This window comes from Poromitra crassiceps (genome assembly GCF_964638095.1).
Source record: "Poromitra crassiceps genome assembly, chromosome: 1".
NCBI classification, from domain to species: domain Eukaryota; kingdom Metazoa; phylum Chordata; class Actinopteri; order Beryciformes; family Melamphaidae; genus Poromitra; species Poromitra crassiceps.
The window spans coordinates 109,199,474-109,219,293 of record NC_139623.1 but is presented as its reverse complement, the minus strand read 5'-3'; the positions used below and the strand labels follow the sequence as shown (position 1 = coordinate 109,219,293).

At 44.3% G+C, this 19,820-nt stretch overlaps 2 protein-coding genes across 5 annotated transcripts in view; one reads left to right on the top strand and one right to left on the bottom strand.

The window, feature by feature from the left end:
- Positions 1-18,887, bottom strand: part of septin7b (septin 7b) — a gene marked incomplete at its 3' end in the record, with an annotated part of 44,731 nt that extends 25,844 nt beyond the window's left edge. For 3 of the 4 annotated variants that reach the window (XM_083634418.1, XM_083634415.1, XM_083634416.1), the window contains exons 1-5: positions 18,803-18,887; positions 15,831-15,927; positions 13,797-13,903; positions 11,287-11,387; positions 10,519-10,653 (exon numbers count right to left, since the gene is read on the bottom strand). In XM_083634418.1, the coding sequence (XP_083490544.1) occupies positions 10,519-10,653; positions 11,287-11,387; positions 13,797-13,903; positions 15,831-15,927; positions 18,803-18,814 (452 nt within the window). In that variant the 5' untranslated portion in view covers positions 18,815-18,887. The remainder of the gene's footprint in view (positions 1-10,518; positions 10,654-11,286; positions 11,388-13,796; positions 13,904-15,830; positions 15,928-18,802) is intronic. The other variant, XM_083634417.1, reaches the window with a different exon arrangement.
- A 23-nt stretch (positions 18,888-18,910) lies between these two features.
- The window catches only part of nek10 (NIMA-related kinase 10), a gene marked incomplete at both ends in the record, with an annotated part of 42,911 nt that continues 42,001 nt past the window's right edge, over positions 18,911-19,820 (top strand). The window contains one exon of the mRNA XM_083632460.1: positions 18,911-18,932. Coding sequence (XP_083488586.1) covers positions 18,911-18,932 — 22 coding nt within the window. The remainder of the gene's footprint in view (positions 18,933-19,820) is intronic.

The window sequence follows — 19,820 nt, the reverse complement described above, 5'->3', positions numbered from 1 at the left end:
AGAGCAGTCTGCTTTACAAGGCCTCATCATAACAGTTTACTATAACAGAGCAGTCTGCTGTACAAGGCCTCATCACAACAGTTTACTATAACAGAGCAGTCTGCTATACAAGGCCTCATCACAACAGTTTACTATAACAGAGCAGTCTGCTTTACAAGGCCTCATCACAACAGTTTACTATAACAGAGCAGTCTGCTGTACAAGGCCTCATCACAACAGTTTACTATAACAGAGCAGTCTGCTTTACAAGGCCTCATCATAACAGTTTACTATAACAGAGCAGTCTGCTGTACAAGGCCTCATCACAACAGTTTACTATAACAGAGCAGTCTGCTGTACAAGGCCTCATCACAACAGTTTACTATAACAGAGCAGTCTGCTGTACAAGGCCTCATCACAACAGTTTACTATAACAGAGCAGTCTGCTGTACAAGGCCTCATCACAACAGTTTACTATAACAGAGCAGTCTGCTGTACAAGGCCTCATCACAACAGTTTACTATAACAGAGCAGTCTGCTGTACAAGGCCTCATCACAACAGTTTACTATAACAGAGCAGTCTGCTGTACAAGGCCTCATCACAACAGTTTACTATAACAGAGAAGTCTGCTTTACAAGGCCTCATCACAACAGTTTACTATAACAGAGCAGTCTGCTGTACAAGGCCTCATCACAACAGTTTACTATAACAGAGCAGTCTGCTGTACAAGGCCTCATCACAACAGTTTACTATAACAGAGCAGTCTGCTGTACAAGGCCTCATCACAACAGTTTACTATAACAGAGCAGTCTGCTGTACAAGGCCTCATCACAACAGTTTACTATAACAGAGCAGTCTGCTGTACAAGGCCTCATCACAACAGTTTACTATAACAGAGCAGTCTGCTGTACAAGGCCTCATCACAACAGTTTACTATAACAGAGCAGTCTGCTGTACAAGGCCTCATCACAACAGTTTACTATAACAGAGCAGTCTGCTTTACAAGGCCTCATCACAACAGTTTACTATAACAGAGCAGTCTGCTGTACAAGGCCTCATCACAACAGTTTACTATAACAGAGCAGTCTGCTTTACAAGGCCTCATCACAACAGTTTACTATAACAGAGCAGTCTGCTGTACAAGGCCTCATCACAACAGTTTACTATAACAGAGCAGTCTGCTGTACAAGGCCTCATCACAACAGTTTACTATAACAGAGCAGTCTGCTGTACAAGGCCTCATCACAACAGTTTACTATAACAGAGCAGTCTGCTGTACAAGGCCTCATCACAACAGTTTACTATAACAGAGCAGTCTGCTGTACAAGGCCTCATCACAACAGTTTACTATAACAGAGCAGTCTGCTGTACAAGGCCTCATCACAACAGTTTACTATAACAGAGCAGTCTGCTTTACAAGGCCTCATCATAACAGTTTACTATAACAGAGCAGTCTGCTGTACAAGGCCTCATCACAACAGTTTACTATAACAGAGCAGTCTGCTATACAAGGCCTCATCACAACAGTTTACTATAACAGAGCAGTCTGCTTTACAAGGCCTCATCACAACAGTTTACTATAACAGAGCAGTCTGCTGTACAAGGCCTCATCACAACAGTTTACTATAACAGAGCAGTCTGCTTTACAAGGCCTCATCATAACAGTTTACTATAACAGAGCAGTCTGCTGTACAAGGCCTCATCACAACAGTTTACTATAACAGAGCAGTCTGCTGTACAAGGCCTCATCACAACAGTTTACTATAACAGAGCAGTCTGCTGTACAAGGCCTCATCACAACAGTTTACTATAACAGAGCAGTCTGCTGTACAAGGCCTCATCACAACAGTTTACTATAACAGAGCAGTCTGCTGTACAAGGCCTCATCACAACAGTTTACTATAACAGAGCAGTCTGCTGTACAAGGCCTCATCACAACAGTTTACTATAACAGAGCAGTCTGCTGTACAAGGCCTCATCACAACAGTTTACTATAACAGAGAAGTCTGCTTTACAAGGCCTCATCACAACAGTTTACTATAACAGAGCAGTCTGCTGTACAAGGCCTCATCACAACAGTTTACTATAACAGAGCAGTCTGCTTTACAAGGCCTCATCACAACAGTTTACTATAACAGAGCAGTCTGCTGTACAAGGCCTCATCACAACAGTTTACTATAACAGAGCAGTCTGCTGTACAAGGCCTCATCACAACAGTTTACTATAACAGAGCAGTCTGCTGTAGAAGGCCTCATCACAACAGTTTACTATAACAGAGCAGTCTGCTTTACAAGGCCTCATCACAACAGTTTACTATAACAGAGCAGTCTGCTGTACAAGGCCTCATCACAACAGTTAGTTTACCATAATCCACATACTAATCACATTATGAAACATTTGGCTATCAGTGTCTTCTGCTGGGAATCCACCCAACTTTTTCTTCAATGGTTCAAATGTTCAATGGTTCAAAGAGGCAGAGTGTGCTCTTCCTGTATGAATTAACATGCTACTGGCTAGCAGTTAGCTAACTGATACACATACAAGCAGCTCACTATTATCTGCTCTCAGCTCCACTCCTCCGTTCCCTTCTCTTCCCGTGTGTGTGTGTGTGTGCGTGTGCGTGTGTGTGTGTGTGTGTGTGTGTGTGTGTGCGTGCGTGTTAGGGATGCACGGTATACCGGTACTACAACGGGACCGCGATACCCTGTCGTTAAAAACGGTAGCCTACTATACCACATTAATTTAGTACAGGTACTTTAAAAAAATGTCATGCGTTGCGCCATTGTGTGACTAGCAGAGCAGCGAACATGTAACCAAACTCCATTAAAAAACAAGCCGTTTTAATGGAGGAAGAGAGCGGGATAACAGGTGACTCACATCCAGAATTGACATTTTATTCACTTACAGTAACCTCTCCGTGGATTATACATACATGTATGCCGAATTGAAGAGTGCCGTCTGGTAATACATTTTACATACCTCTGTATAATCAAGAACCATTAAATTAATAGGCTATGTGCAGCAATCCGATGTCCCCCATACTAATATTAAAAATATAATAATAGTCTATCTATTGTGCATGCAAATAATAAACATAATGACGTTCATTAATACACAGGACAAGAGGTTACTACTTACTATCCCTTCCTTGTGCCAAAATCCGAGGTAAAACACATTTAGAAGCCCAGGATTATTAGCCCACATACAGCACTACAGTTGATGTGGAGTGTGCATGTGCACTTTATACTTTATACTTTACTAAAGTAGACTGAACACAAAATGAAATGACTCAATACACCTTGGCAGAGTTCTGCTAAATAAATAGAAAAGGAGAAAATGTGCTCAGAGTACTGAGCACATTTTTCCTAATGTTTTAGGTTTCTGCCGTGGTATCGTTTCAGGATCGTATCGAGATACATACATTCCGTGCCAATTATCCTTATTGCACCCTGGACTTATATTAAGTCGGCTTGCCCTATACGTTACACGTGGCTCAGCCAGGCACAGTTAGCCTATCGGCTGGCTCAGTCTCAGGGAGACTGAGCGTCTCCGAGGTGCTCTTTTAAGAGAGGCATTAAATAGACCAATGGCCACAGGCAGGAATGATTTCCTGTGCCTCTCCGTGTTGCATCTAGGTGGAATCAGTCTCTCACTGAACGTACTCCTGTGTTTGACTAGCACGCCGTGGAGTGGGTGCGAGTCATTGCTCATGATGGAGCGTAGCCTGGACAACGTTCTCTTCTCTGACACCGCAGTCAGAGAGCCCGGTATCGAACTCATAATTTTGGTATCGTGACATCCCTGTGTCTCTCTCTCTCTCTTTCTCCCTCTCTCCAAATGGGTCAAATCCTTGCTTCCTTTACAGCCCTCCAGTTTTAACCCTTATTAAAAAGACAAGCTGGCTGAGAATAGATTCTTGGTTACAGCGATTGCCTGGGGGGAGGGGAGGGGGAGGGGTAGTTAAAGGGGGAGGGATGTTGACACAATACACACATTTACTGTATACAGACACACACACACACACACACACACACACACACCAAGGAGGCTGCCCGTACAACCACAGCTCTGTGCAGTTGGCCGCTGAGTTGCTCCAGACGCAGTTGCGGGATTCAGTGCCTTGCTCAATGGCGGTTTGACAGCAGATAGGGATGCACGATATTGGACTTTTTGCCGATATTCAATAAGCCAATATCTTCCAACTCTTTTGGCCGACTGCTGATAACAATACATGCGCATTTTTCCACCTAATGTCAGAGAACATCAAGTCTCTCCTGTAGTGGAATCTATTAGTGCAGTGCCCGTTTGAAACTAGGGATGCAGGGGTTAACCGGTTTGACTATTAACCGCGATTTAAAACGTCACGGTTATATAACCGCAGAGGCTCCGCTACACCGAGTGTTTTGTTTCACAACAGTCCGTCAGTTTAAACTCCCATGCGGCGCAGACGGCGCTGGAAGGAGAGGAACCTGTCTCTCTCGCTTCGTTTCCGCACGGACTATTTAGCGGAGGCACCAAACACAGGCAGCTGCCATGTCTCCCAGTAGTAGCCAGTCTGTAGCCTAGCCATGGATGCCAGCCCAACATAAATGTTGCAATACATGTCCCGCAAGGTTTCTGAGATTAGGGGAAAGTCTGAGCTGGTGTTACGTTAAACCAAACGTGGGGAAGAGGCAGCGGATTTGTTTAGCGTTAACATACAGTCATTGACGTTAACGTTAGCTGTTGTGGCTAATGTTAGCTAGCTGGCCATAGCCTAGCGTACATAGTTCCTCAAGCTCGTTGTGACCAAACATCCCCGCATTTAAAGCACTTCATGCTCCCAGCGCTGGCCTAAACCATAGAGAACCTCATGCTTTACACGAAAAGAAACATCAAGGGTTTGTGTCAACTCCAAAAGCAACCCGCTAACGTTACATGTAGGCCTAATAACGTGAAGCTAACGTAGCTAGCTGCTTGGCAGTCATGATCTGACTGAGACAAGGAAAACAAATGCGCACATTTACATAACAAACACCAGTCAACACCACAGAGTGTCCTTTCTTTAATCCAGAGGGAGCATTTTCCAGTAAAAAGTGAAACGACACATGATGGCTTATAGTGAGGCTTTCCATGCCTGCCCCATCATCACTTCAATAGAACTGACCCCAATGCAAAATTCATTTCAGACGGCACATTTAGTTGCCAGTAACATGCCAATAAGAGTCTAAGTTACTATGCCTTTTGTGTTTTTTTCTGCAGACTAAGCAGCTATAGGCTTTCGCTTCTATAAAATAATAATAAAATATTTTTTGTATTATATATATATATATATTATATCAGAAATGTTGTTTGTTTTATGTTCACAATAGTGATGTCAGTTAGATTTGATTAGGTCAGAGCCATGGAATATTAAATCATCCATCTTTGCTCACTACATCTGCCCTTTCTTCTTTTTTTAATCCCAGGTGTGCATAAAATACAGGTTAAGAACTTATTTTTTTAAATACAAAAATGTGAAAAAAGTAACAATAGTATGTTTAACGTATCGGTTATTGGCCAGGAGAATATTTATCGGTTAGCGTAGGCCTATACTATCGGCTGTAAAAATCCATATCGTGCATTAGTATTCCGGAAGGCAGCAACTGTTAAGATTGTGGGGGAAATACAATAAAACCTCTATTTAGAGAATGCTCATGTGATTTTTATACGTCCATAACAATAATCGTGAAACCGTGATAATCGTGGTTTTTTCTCAGACTATAATCGTACATCAAAATTTATAATCGTTGCATCCCTATTTGAAACATGCCTATAGTACAGTACAGGCCCGTTTCAAACGTATAATACGAAGGAGATGATTGCTGCTTGCACTGCCTTGCAGCTTCCTCGAGAACCGCGCGTGCCCTTTCAATACGTACATGTACGAAGGGGGCGATTGCTGCTCACAGCTTTCTCGAGAACTGCTTAATAAAGCTCAACAGTCACGTGACGGTTCCGTGACGTCACGGTTCCAGAAGAGTACTTCCCCATTCCTATTCTCACGTTCTGACGTTGACGATTCTCATATTCTGACGTTTTGAAAAATCCTTATCTCAAGAGTTTTAAACCAGGAACCCAGCCAACCGGTCTTCCAGAGAATCGTGAAGCTTAAACATTTCAGAGTTGGAAAAAACGGAGGAGGAAAGTGCTGGGTAGGTGCGCCCCGGCCATACACACCCTGCACAGCCACCCCGACCTCCAGACTGCCTCTACCCAGGCTAAGAGCCTCTCTCCCGGCCCCACACACCCTGCACAGCCACCCCGACCTCCAGACTGCCTCTACCCAGGCTAAGAGCCTCTCTCCCGGCCCCACACACCCTGCACAGCCACCCCGACCTCCAGACTGCCTCTACCCAGGCTAAGAGCCTCTCTCCCGGCCCCACACACCCTGCACAGCCACCACCACCTCCAGACTGCCTCTACCCAGGCTAAGAGCCTCTCTCCCGGCCATACACACCCTGCACAGCCACCACCACCTCCAGACTGCCTCTACCCAGGCTAAGAGCCTCTCTCCCGGCCCCACACACCCTGCACAGCCACCCCGACCTCCAGACTGCCTCTACCCAGGCTAAGAGCCTCTCTCCCGGCCCCACACACCCTGCACAGCCACCACCACCTCCAGACTGCCTCTACCCAGGCTAAGAGCCTCTCTCCCGGCCCCACACACCCTGCACAGCCACCCCGACCTCCAGACTGCCTCTACCCAGGCTAAGAGCCTCTCTCCCGGCCCCACACACCCTGCACAGCCACCCCGACCTCCAGACTGCCTCTACCCAGGCTAAGAGCCTCTCTCCCGGCCCCACACACCCTGCACAGCCACCACCACCTCCAGACTGCCTCTACCCAGGCTAAGAGCCTCTCTCCCGGCCATACACACCCTGCACAGCCACCACCACCTCCAGACTGCCTCTACCCAGGCTAAGAGCCTCTCTCCCGGCCCCACACACCCTGCACAGCCACCCCCACCTCCAGACTGCCTCTACCCAGGCTAAGAGCCTCTCTCCCGGCCCCACACACCCTGCACAGCCACCCCGACCTCCAGACTGCCTCTACCCAGGCTAAGAGCCTCTCTCCCGGGTCCCAGTGGCTCACCTGGTAAGAGTGCGTACCACTAAGGCTTAGTTCTTTGCGTGGCCGACCTGGGTTCGAATCCGACCCGTACTGTAGCTCTTTGCCGCATGTCATCCCCACTAGGGCTGCAACAACTAATCTAACTAAAATAGATACAAATCGATTATTAAATAAATTTGTTGGCAACAAATTTCATTATTGATTCGTTGGGTCACGATTAGTTGGGCCGCAGACTAGAACCGTATGTTTTGTTTGCAAAACAGCTGACCGCAGCTTAGTTGCTGCGGCCCAGAGCTGGTTAGTGGCTACGTCACTCCCCGCTATCACGGAGCATACTACGTCACTCCCCGCTATCACGGAGCATACTACATCACTCCCCACTATCTCAGAGCATACTACGTCACTACGTCACTCGCTCGAGAAAGCCGCTCGCCCCAAATCATCCAAAGTATGGGAGCACTTCACGTTAACTAAAACTAAAGAGACTGTTACATGAAACTCTGCAAAGTCCATCTCGCATGACACGGACGTAGCAATGCATGAACACCTGAAACGAAAACACGTTGGATCCATGGATGATGCCGGGTGAAGGGAGCTCAGCTGGGTAAATTAACTTAGCGCTATGCTACTACAAACTCGATAGACAAACTAACGTTACATTATTAGACCCATGTGCGTTGCGTTTTGAAGTGTGGAAATTTTGGTTTCACAGCAGATCGTTTGTTTTGTTTATCTAACGTTAACGTTAACAGCCGGTGCGGTGTTTGCTCATCACCCAGGTTGACAAGCATGGCTAGCAACTGGCTACTTAGTTACGTGGTATGGTAGTCTAGCAAACTACGGCTAGAAAAAGAGACACATTTTTATTCACTTGCATTGTGGGCTCACAAATCTTTCAATCTGTTCTCATGTCTATGATTACCGTAGGTATCTTGTTGTCCCTAGTTTATTGTTGATGGCGTGGATATTTTTCTCGTTGTGTGTGCGTGCTTGTGTGTGCGTGTGTGTATGAGAGAGAGAGAGAAGGAGACAGTTACTGCAGAAACAATCTACCTTCATATAGTCTGTGGCCTGTTGTTAAAGGTAGCCTATTAAGTAGTAAATCCTTTAACACATACTTCTTTTATATATATATCATTTTTCATTATTGTTTAGACAGCTCTGGTCCAATCAAGCAGCACCTTTGTGGACTAATATTGTCAATTTGGGACTCTTTTTTAATAAAATTGTTGAAATAAAATCCACGCATTTGTTTTCGTCCGATTAATCGAATAAATAATCGACAGGTTCATCGATTATCTAAATAATCGTTAGTTGCAGCCCTAATGCCCACTCTCTCTCCCCACCTTTCCTGTCTATCTACTGTTCTATCTAAAAGGCAAAAATGTCCCCCCCCCCCCCCAAAAAAAAAGTGCTGGGTACAAGACTGTGTACATATTATATCATAAGAGTAAAGAAACTACTCATCCCATAATCCATTCTGGTATTTCGGTCCAATCAGATTAGCGGATGATTGAGGGGTTGGTGGGAGTATTAGGCTATTCCACACATGCGCTCTGTTTACAAACTTGTGTACAATAAAGATTTAAAGTGGGGGGAAATGCCTTTGCCCTGTCAAACAGCTGGAATACAGACATCTGAGAGGGAGGCGCACCCCACACTTTGAAAATCACTGCTCTAGAGTAAAACCTTTTTGTGTGGATTGCCTAGATCTTATTAAATAGTGGACATTTATTAATTCCCACTTATTAAGACACTATTTCTGATGGTAAAATTAGCGTAAGAAGCAGAATTCAGACAAATTCAACGGGTAAAAAAACTGAATTTGGGATTTGTTGCTTTTTTCCCCCGTTTTCGTACCGTATTCGTACCGAACCGTGACCCCAAAACCGAGGTACGTACCGTACCGTGACTTTTGTGTACCGTGACACCCCTAATCAATACAGTAGAGAATATTGACACATTTGAATTATGTCACTATAGACCTTATTCGATAACCCCGGACGGCGCCATATTGTTGACAAACCGCAGCCGTAACGTAGTCTGGCCGAGCGTATAGCAACAGTTATGTCAAAGAGAAGTGATGAAAAAATAAGTTTGGTCAGAGGTGCGGACCCTTATAAAAAAACTGACTTAGAGTAAATATAACTCATTATATTGCCAGGTATAACGTACCGGACATTGTTAATACAGTATTGGCTAGGCTACACATCTCAGGAGCTGAAGGCTTTCAAATCCCTTGAGTCCTAGCGTTATAACTATTTCATCTGTGGCAATTCGTCGTACATTTTTACTTTTGTGCCACCAACAACATCATCAACATCATCATCAAACATTGTCGTGACAGCAAAGGTAAATAACCTTAACGTTAAATGTTTGTTTGATATGATCTGACGCTTGCTTGCATGAGCCCAATGTTTGCTACTAACATTAGCCTCTAGTCTCTTTCCCTTCACGTTTGTGGACAGTACCTAACAGCCGGGCTTTTATAGCTGCTATTACTACATCCGTGTATTATTACACAGCACACTATCTCTGTTGTGAAATAGCTCCTGACGCAGTAAAAACGGCATTAAATAGGCTAGTAAGTCATGTTGGCTAGCGTCCTAAGCTATGACAGCTGTCAGTCACTTTTAAACAGCGCGCGGCGGAATGTCAACAATATGGCGGCGGTGGGCGTGCCCGTACGTGAGTTACGTCATTTCGACTAAGGTCTATACACAATTGTCACAATTGTCCCGAAATCCTTCTATATATATTTTTTTTACTTTGTGTGGACTAGGGTATCGGCACCTTCAGAGCCAAAACCCTCGCCGCACGCAGCTTGGCCTCGCCGACTGCTGCATGGCCTCACCTGCTGGCGCAGCGCACAATCGCCTGCACTATTGGCATGCGCAGCACAATTGCTCAACTTCGCATCACTGATGACATCACTGTCACTGCAATCTGGGAACCCATCGGTAAAAGAAAAGTATAGATTTTTCCAACGCTGTGTAAAAGGAACTCGAGGGGCTCCGCCGGCCGTGGGGAAAGAATCCCTTTCTGCTCCCTGCAAACTCTGCCATCGGCTCCAACCGACCGGCTCTGACCATTTATGGATTTCCTTTCCTCTCCCTGCATGTCGCTCTCAAATCCCTCCGTCGCAATGAAACAACAACATCGTCGCTAGCTCGTTGCTAGTACTTGCTACAGAAATGGTCAGTTTTGACTACACACCGGTCACGTCCTCTCCATTTTGATTGGGTAAAGGGCAGCATGCAAGCCTGATGATGTCACAATGCCTATGACATCACGCCCCATTTCCTCCCACTGTTAGCTCACCCCTACCCTTCCAACCTTTTCCTTCCCCTCTATTCTCATTCCTTTCTCCCTCCCCCTCTCTCGTGTTGCTTCAGCGTCCCACCAAAAGACATGGTTGTTACACATACAGCTCCTCCTAGACTCACCCGTGTCCCGACGGGGCGATGAAGTAAAGGCAGCAGTGGATTCGGCTGTCGGGCATCAGGCGTCTGTTCACCCGGGACTCAGAGTTCAGGTAGTCTTCAAACTTGCTGTCTATGTGATCGATAACTGGCTGCCAGCTGCACAACACATTAGAGTCACAGTCAGGAAACCCAACCCCCCGCAGAGACCCAAAATGGCCACATGTTGTTGACGCGTGATTTCTAACCCCACATAGGATAAGCAATAACCACGCCCTGTGGCGCCGGGATTGGCCAGGAGCATTGAAGCTTGGGACTTAAAGCACCTGGGGTTTTTCATCTTTTAAAATAAAGATGTTTAAAAAACTATTGCTTGTTACATTTTCAGTGCTGTACCTTTTCTCTGGGTAAGAATTGAGCTTGAAATTAACGATATGACACATTATATTATATGAGCTATGAACGTGAACACAACACCGTTTATATTATTGCATGTTTTTGTAGATTGTGTACATTGTGTAGATTACAATTATTATACTTATTATTATTATTACTATGCTAAGGAAGGTAGGTGACCATAATTCATTTCAATGTCGCTGGGCTGCGTGCCCTCCAGTGTTGCTCCTGGCCAATCCCGGCGCCACAGGGCGTGGTTATTGCTTATCCTATGTGGGGTTAGAAATCACGCGTTGTTGACAGCGGTGGACAGTAGCTTTCAGGCATGACAGATGTTTAGGTGTTACCAATGACGGTAAATGATCTGTGCTGAGCCAAAATGGAAGGGATCCTCACCAGTTGCTGTTGTCTACGGCGTCTCCGAACCCCGGAGTGTCGACTATCGTGAGCAGGAGCTGCACGCCACCTTCCTTTACTAAAACTTTCGACTGTTCCACCTGGAGGAGAAGAAAGGTTGGGCACATTTAATGTCACTACTTCTGACGAGCGATTTGAGAAAGACACATCCGTTGTCCAATATCATTCACCATGACACAGCGTTGTCTAATATCATTCACCATGACACAGCGTTGTGGCACTTTTAAAGCAGCGACAAGGAACTTTCAACTGGTTATAAAACAATCTAAATGTAATGCTAATGCCTCATATCTGACCTACATCGGGCAAATGAGACCATCGGCGAGGAGATTGGCGATTTCTATACTACTATTTCAAATGCCTGTGTGCTACCCGGGCACAGGGCGTCCGTCACGTGTAACGTCCGTGTAAACTGCTTCCAACTTTTGTTTCCGGCCAGCAAATGAAGCAGTGACGTCAACCAAAAAAGAAAAACAGCGGGGAGGGTGGATGCTGGCTGGCATGCTGCGGCGCGGCACAGACAGCCCGGTGGAGACAGCGGGAGGAGCCTCGCTGTTCAGGAAATGCATTTTCATTCTGGGCAAACAGTAATGCTTTTGTCCACAGGCGCCGCTACAATAAACACTGACTAACCCTAATCCATGTGAAACGTTTAATATATATAGCGATTAATATTGTCAATATTGTTCAATATAATTATATTGTGATACAGTGAATTGGGGATATTTGTGACACACAATTCTGCTGTTGAAAATGATAAGCAATTTCTATTGAAAACTCGTAGCAAAATGAGGGAACATTATTTGAAATTGTCCGTTTTGTTTGACATCACACCTATCATTACCAACATTAAACATTTAGGCCACTGATCAGCTCCACTGGAGCGGTTATGATTTCCGTGGTTTTATTTCATTTTCAACCATATCGTCCGCCGAGCTGTACATACTTTTTTTTCATAAACTATCATTTTCAAAACAAAAAGTCCGATTTAGTTCATCAACAAAACAGTGCCAAGACTATATGGAAGGAGACCAAATAATCATCACTGTCAGAGACCTCCAGTTCTGCATCCCTGTCATTATATGGTACATGCTACATACAGTAGCAGACATTGACCATGTACAGTATACTGCATAGAAACAAGTGACGCGGAAGCATAGCTGCGTGTAGCAGCACGCCACCCCACATTGTGCCATTAGCTAACTATGCTGGGGAAGCAGAAAAAACACAGGAGCATGATGTGGAGATAGCAGTTGTCAGTCAGGAGACAGACAGATTAAGTACGGCACTTGAGGCACTTACAGTAAGTTTCAGGAACATAATTAGGGAAGATAAACATAAGGGCATTTATGGCAGGGGCTGATGGTGAATCTGAATCTGATATATGTTTAAATCAGGCTGAGGAGACAACTCTTTACCACAGCACTGTGACCTTCAAGAGCCAATTGATGTCAGTCAGAGACTTCACTCTTCTAGACCTGGGTGCTATCAAAAAATGACATCATGGTGTGGTAAAACATTATTTTCTACAAATCAAGTCTATTCTTGATTGGGCCATATCTAATTAATTCAAGTAAATAAAAGCTACATTATTATAATAATGAAAAATACTTTAACTATGATTCTTTAATCCTCTTATCAAATGCAAATTAATTTGGATGATGTCACATAGCGGAAGAACAGCGGGGTTGTTCATTGATTCTTTTGCATGGATTGCTGCGATACACTGATGTATGGTGACATATACATAAATAGATTTGTTTGCGATTCTGAGAGAACACATTCTCTGGCATTATAATAAATCAGTGTATAAATCTGCTTCATTGTATGCATGTCATATTCTATAAACTGTTTTGCTAATGTTAACTTGCAAGCCAAGAGGTATAACATGCCGGTATTCTCCTTTGAAGAAACTACAGTATGGCAGCTACAGTAATCAACTGGGAGCCAGAGAGTTGAGATCACATTCAAATAAACTGATAATTAAGTATGCCTATATATGTCATTCAATCATTACCAGTTTGTTCACTGGTGACGGTTGCTAGTAAATGCAAATTTCACCCAGCAGCCACTTTCACTTTATTTTACGGACTTCATACATTTTCAAATGAAACATAAAATAAATGTTTGGGAAAGTTGTTGGAAGAGTAGACAACCATACCAACCACTGCCAAAATGTAACAGCATTCGGGTGGTGTTTATTTCCCCAACTGGCTCCAACTGTGCGGTTGTCAACTCTGTTATTAGATCTACTTAGTGTTGCGTCACAATAATGGTGGCAGTTTCACCTCTGTGCATCCAGTATTTATTCACTGTGCCACCACCACGGCACATGCTCATAATTACTGTATGTTTAATTGATGAAACAAAAGGAGTACAACGTTTTGGTGGAACAGAGGTGAAAAACCAAATCTTCTTGGAACATAACGGTAAGCAGACGATATATAAAAGTAAGCCTATTCCATTGAAGATCCTTTAACCCGGTGTACCTGCACAGTCTTTTTGACTCGGTGTGAAGGTCCAGGATACTCTCCTGAATACAGGTCCGTTAGGAAGAGCGAGTTGATCAACGTGGATTTTCCCAGTCCTGATTCGCCTGGAAAACGGAAGAAAAGGAGAAGACAGACAAATCAGGATATGTGGAGCTGGAGCACATTGACATGTATCACACATTTATTATAGTTAGAAAGATGGCTAGACTATAGATACACTTCAAATGCAGAAATACAGAGATAGAAGCATTGCAAGATTTGGATGAAACCATAAAACAAATCTTCCTGTCTTCCACCCACACAAGGATCACTGCTGGCATCCAATAGCAGCTGCTGAAACAATTCAAACCCCACGCAGCCAATAAAGACAACCAAAAGGTCACACATTTTAACTGGGAAAGACATTGACATTTGTCCTGAAGCATGAATCCATCCGAGTTAACAGTAAAGCGGATTAGACACCAACACAGAGAACGCCTCTCGTTATCTACAGCTGACTGGCTGTGTGGTCTGGGAGGCTTCTCAAGCTTGGTCGGCCATTGTGCGCTCCGTTTCCCAGCTCCCAATGAAAAGGATCATTAGGCCAGTGGAAATTGCCACTGGCAGTGCCCCGATTTGGCCAGTAGCCACAAGTCGATATTTAACGAGCCATCGTTTACACCGGGGTTATATTCGAGGGCTACCGTTTGGAGGCTGTACTAGCCTTTATTTCTCATACTGCACACGGTGCTGCAATCTTACGGGTGGCGTGTAACTGCGTGCTATGGCTGGTGTGTGTGTGCATGTGAAACGTGCCGCGATGTGAAGTGACGACAGTGCCTGTGAAATCCACTGGTCTGAACTGGGTTAGGGAAAGTGAACAGGTTGGTGGTGGGTCATGGCGTTTGTGGAGATGTGCCAATGCCAGTCAGTCACTGCTGATCATATCAGTCCTCCCTCCATCTCTCCTCAAGCTTCCTTTCTTCTTTCACACGACGATGCTGATGATGCAATGCCTTGCACGGCAGGGACATGTGGGCGCACAGCTCCTCAGAGCCAGGGAACGCTGAATCATGTGTGTGTGTGTGTGTGTGTGTGTGTGTGTGTGTCCACTCCATGCAAGAGAGCAATGCCATTAAAAACGATGACAGTTAATGTCTAACAAACCCAAAAGATATCCTCCTCTCCTTTCATTGTTGTTCAATGCGGATGCCATTCCATCTTGTCTGCACTTATTCTCAAAAATGAGGCTAAAGGCTAATTTGATTGTAGCAAACACAGTGAAGCATCCACCCACAAACCCCAGCAGACAGCTTGCTCAGCATCCAGCATCCTTTTAAGGACTTTTCAAGGGACATGACTAAATGTAGGCTAAGTGCCTTGTTAAAAGCAGAGCACGTTCTCACGTATGCACCTGGTAACGGAAGTAAGACTGCACACAAACAATAAGTGCAGTTTCTGAGGTTTATCAGCCGCAGTGTAAAGCCAATAGGCTGTAAAGAAGCCGACTGTTGCGAGCGCAGTGGGAGACGCGCTATTCTTAGAGTCACGGCGGGGACAAATTCTGTTGGTCCCACCACAGGAAATAGTTTTGACCCGAGGAAACATTTTCCCTCCAAACAGGGACTGATTAGCCAAGGAAGATCTTGGCCCCGTGTCAACCAACCACATCCAAGGGTTTCAAAAGAATGCTTGTATTTTTGATTCGCTGAGTGCCATCCAATCTAAATGTTTCTGTTCTGGGAGACAAAGCACCACGGAGCTCAAGGTGAACTAAATAAAAGGCACTGTGTGATGTTCTTCTCTCCTCCGACACATAATTAAAACAGCTGTAAGCATGTCCCTTGTGCATAAATGTGGTTACACACTCTCTCTCCCCCACTCAAAAATGTAAAACACATATACCCACACAGACTTTCTCTCGCAATCTCTCTCTCTCAATAACAACAAACCACAATGCATGTCTTTAAAATGCAAACCGCAATGAATACAATGAAATGATTCAAATAGAACCAGGGCTAACTGAGGGCTAAGTAGCGTGTGTTTTCTTACCCACGACCATCAGGGTGAATTCAAAGCCCCTCTTCACAGACTTCCTGTACACTTGGTTGGGCAGGCTTGCAAAGCCCACATATCCCTCCAGATTCTTCTGCTGCTGGAAGATCATAAAAAATACAAACATCAATATTAGGGATGCACACAATTAATCGAAGATCGATTACTCGCTCGTTAAGGATTTACTCCGGCATGTGAACATTTACTCGATCAAAACAACAAAAATCAATGTGCATTCTGTCAGTAGAACGGTGTTTTCAAATCATCTTTCAATGATCCTCCAGAGGGCGCAATGATATCACTGTATACTGTTCAGTGTGTATGCGAGGCTCTGTGTTTGTCCCCTCGAGAGTTGCCGTAGAACAGGAAGTGTGGGAAGAAGAGTGAAGCTTATGTTGTTGACGAGTGTACTAGCCGTCTGAGAATAAATGTGGAAGCGTGTTATAACGTTACAGCCTGACTCTCTTGTTGTTAAGTGTAAGTAATAGGCGGACCCGGACACTCGGCTACATCACTATAGCCCTTTTCAGACAAGTCATAAGAAAGGAGGAGATACTGCCGTGTGTAAATACTGTGAATCAGTGTACAGCTACAACACGACGACATCAACGCTCTATCACTTGAACAGTGTTCATTCGGGATAAATTGGCTGGAAGAGTTGCGACGCACGCCGAGCAGAAAAAATAACCCAATCGATCTGCGGGGTTATAGAAAAAGACATGATGCCTATCTGTGATTCGGTTTAAACCTACAACAACTGGATCCTAGTCTCACCTGGACTCGAGCTGAGCAACTCGGCATCAGCGTTTAAGAGCTGCGACGCACGGCGAGCAGAAAAAATAAACAATCTGCGGTGAGTGAGCACCTGTTGGACCTAAGCAGCGGCCGCGGCGCAGATTCTGGGCAAATGTTGACATGTCTAAAAGTGATGCCTCTACATTTTTCTATGTTTCATAGCGTAGGTTATGTTATGCAATGCTGGGAGAAATACTCTTATATGTTGCTGCTGTATAAGTAAAGGTTTTATTGAGGAAAAAAATGCATTTGGTATTGTTTGTATTTATTTTTATTTTTATTACAATTAATCGATTGATTGATCGTCAACTTTACCAATGATCGATTCTGGAATTTGTGGAAAGTGTGCATCCCTAATCAATACCATTGTGAAACTTAACCTTACGCTACCAGTCTTAAAAGAACGGTCTGAATTGCCCTATTATTGCCATGGTGCCTGAATGACATGGCAGGCCCTATCTTTTGAAGTCCAGTAGCTCCATTCATATAGATTATAGACCATTTCAATACTTACAGCTGTTTTGTGTAGATCAATGCGATGTGGTTCCAACATGCGGGACATGGCAGTGGGTCAGAAAGCAAAAGGGAGAGGACACAAAAACAAATTGCAACAGAGAATCAATCTCAAAGCATTTGACAAACAATCCATTCAGAATCAGTTTCACAAGCCATAAAGCCCAGGGCTAAGTGATTTGTGCTTTGAGCTAGCATAACGATAAACAGCACAGATAGTTGGCCAGTGCGATGCATTTTCCACTCCACTTGTTCCTTTAATGTCTGTAGCACAATCAAGAAAGGCTCATTCACTGTTGGTGTTTTTTCTTGCCTGCAGCTAGGAGAGGATTTCTACCTCTTCAGCGAGAGCATCTCCTGCCTACACAGGAGCAGCCCACGTCTTTTGAATGATGCTATGACCTCAGAGTATGCTCATTTGCCTACACAGGATATGCAGTTTCTTTTCAGCAGCATCTTACTGCTTCAGTTTGTCCAATACTATGTGCACTTCTGCAAATGTGAGACCTAGAAAACTACCACTGGTCATCTTCGACCACAGTGTGAATTGTGCATGCAAGAGAGTGGGGAAACAAACAGTGTGAATATGCCTAATGTCTTTTAGATTATGCGTTTGTCATGTCTGCTAAAGGAAGTGGTGACAGCTGACAGGTGGAGGACGAATTGCAGTTTGCTTGTGTAGGTCTGAATAGACTCACTTCAACAGCACATCGCTTTCATTGTTTCCGTTTGAAAGAAACGCTGGGTATGCTGAGATCACAATCAGTGACCAGTGAGCTACGCAAAGTCAAAACACCAACACTGACCCATAGGATTCTGGTCCCAGATCCAGTCTAATCCAGATTACAGGGCAGACGTGCCCTTTATCTCTAAACTCAACATCTCCTCCAAACACAGGGTCTTTTTGATCGTCTCTCTAGCTATATGCTGATGCATCAACGTTTATTAACGCTACACATGCAACCTCTCTCTGGCACACGCTCACGCACGCACACCCACTACGGAAATTGATCTCAAAACCTAGCTAGCATTTGGTTGGTTTGGATACTCTTAATACAGACATGTAGCTAGTGATCACTATCTTGACTGTATTCTGGCTAATGTAACGTTACCTCACGTAAATGAAATCAAAACAGCCAAGTATGAAGCTAACTGGACATACACAAGTCAGTCAGCAAATGTCGTTTACACCAAAGATCAGACAAATTAGCATTACGTTAACGTTAGCTGTAACGTTAATCCAACATACGACCTAACGTTGAGGTTAGTTAGCTAAATTAGCGTTAGTGAGCTAGTTAGCTCGTAAAAACAGTTGATTGATCCCTAACATGAGCGTTACCATAGCTAATTATGTTAATGCCAGACACAGAAACGCTTACTTAGCTAACTACAAAGCTAGCTAAAGACAGGAAATGACACCCCTGTTGAGTTACACAGACAGCTAACGAACCCGAGGCTATTTAGCTAGCTAACGTTAGCAACACATCCAACTGGTGGCGGACGACTGGGCGTTGGTTGCTCAGACAACTGTAGAAGCTCAGTAGTAGCAAAGCCAAATTATCTATCGTTAGATAACAAATCTTGTGCAAACAACAGTTAGCGTTACTACAGCTGCAAAACCAAAACTGTTTTATGAATATATAGTGACAGAAGCGGGATACAGTCTCACCCATAACGTTGCCTTTCCCTGCCGCCTCAAAAACCGATCATTCACAACCCGACATTCCCCTTCTCACTACTCGCTTGAGATACGCAATGTGGTGCACATAATGTCGCTTGTGCACACTGGAAGTACGTCAAAAGACAAGCGTAAACCCAACGTGAATCGTAAAAGGAAGCGCAGAGAGTAGCCTCGCGATAATTCTTTTTCAACCTTGATAGTTTCTCGCGACAACCACTTATTGTAGTATGACTTAAATTCACACTGCCCATTTCATGTGAAACAAATTTCTTTCTGAACATGTGCAACTGCTATTTGTATAAACGAATAATGTTAATACCTTCATTCATTTTAATAAACTAATTGTAGGGCCATGGTCTGTAGCCTACATGAAGTCAATTTGGCAGAGACTCTGCCTACGTACGTAGCCCTACCTTTTACATTTTGTTTTTGCTTCGTTTACTTCTAAACCTGCTGGTGGTGAGAGCAATCCGACGACATTCCAGTGTCAATTCTCTGGTGACGGAATGCGAAGAGCGTCTGTGTATCCATGGTGACCAGGACTCATTAACATTGCTCACCTGGATTGGTTGAAAAGAGAAGCATTTTGAGTATTGTCTTTTCTCATTTGTCTGCTGTATTACAGGACTAAACCATGTAGCCTCTATCCTTGACTGAGGATATCTAACGTTAAAGAAGCAACGTAACGTTACATAAGGTGACTTTGGGAATCAAAATCTACTGTATTCTGCTAGTTTGCTGTGCTGTGGGAAGGGTAAGAGACTTCTGACTTGTCTGTCTCCTTCTTTCATCATCTTTTCAACCGCAGTTGACCTGTCAAAGCAAACAGGCCATCTTTAACTGTTTCCTCCAGCCAAAACAAAACGGTAGCCTATAAGCTAACCCTTTTATCACACAGTTTCTGTCTGCTCTGTAGGACTTTTGGTGAATGTCATCGTGTGCCAAAAGATGTCTCAAGCTCAACCACATGTTACTCATGGAAGCAGACGGGACAATTG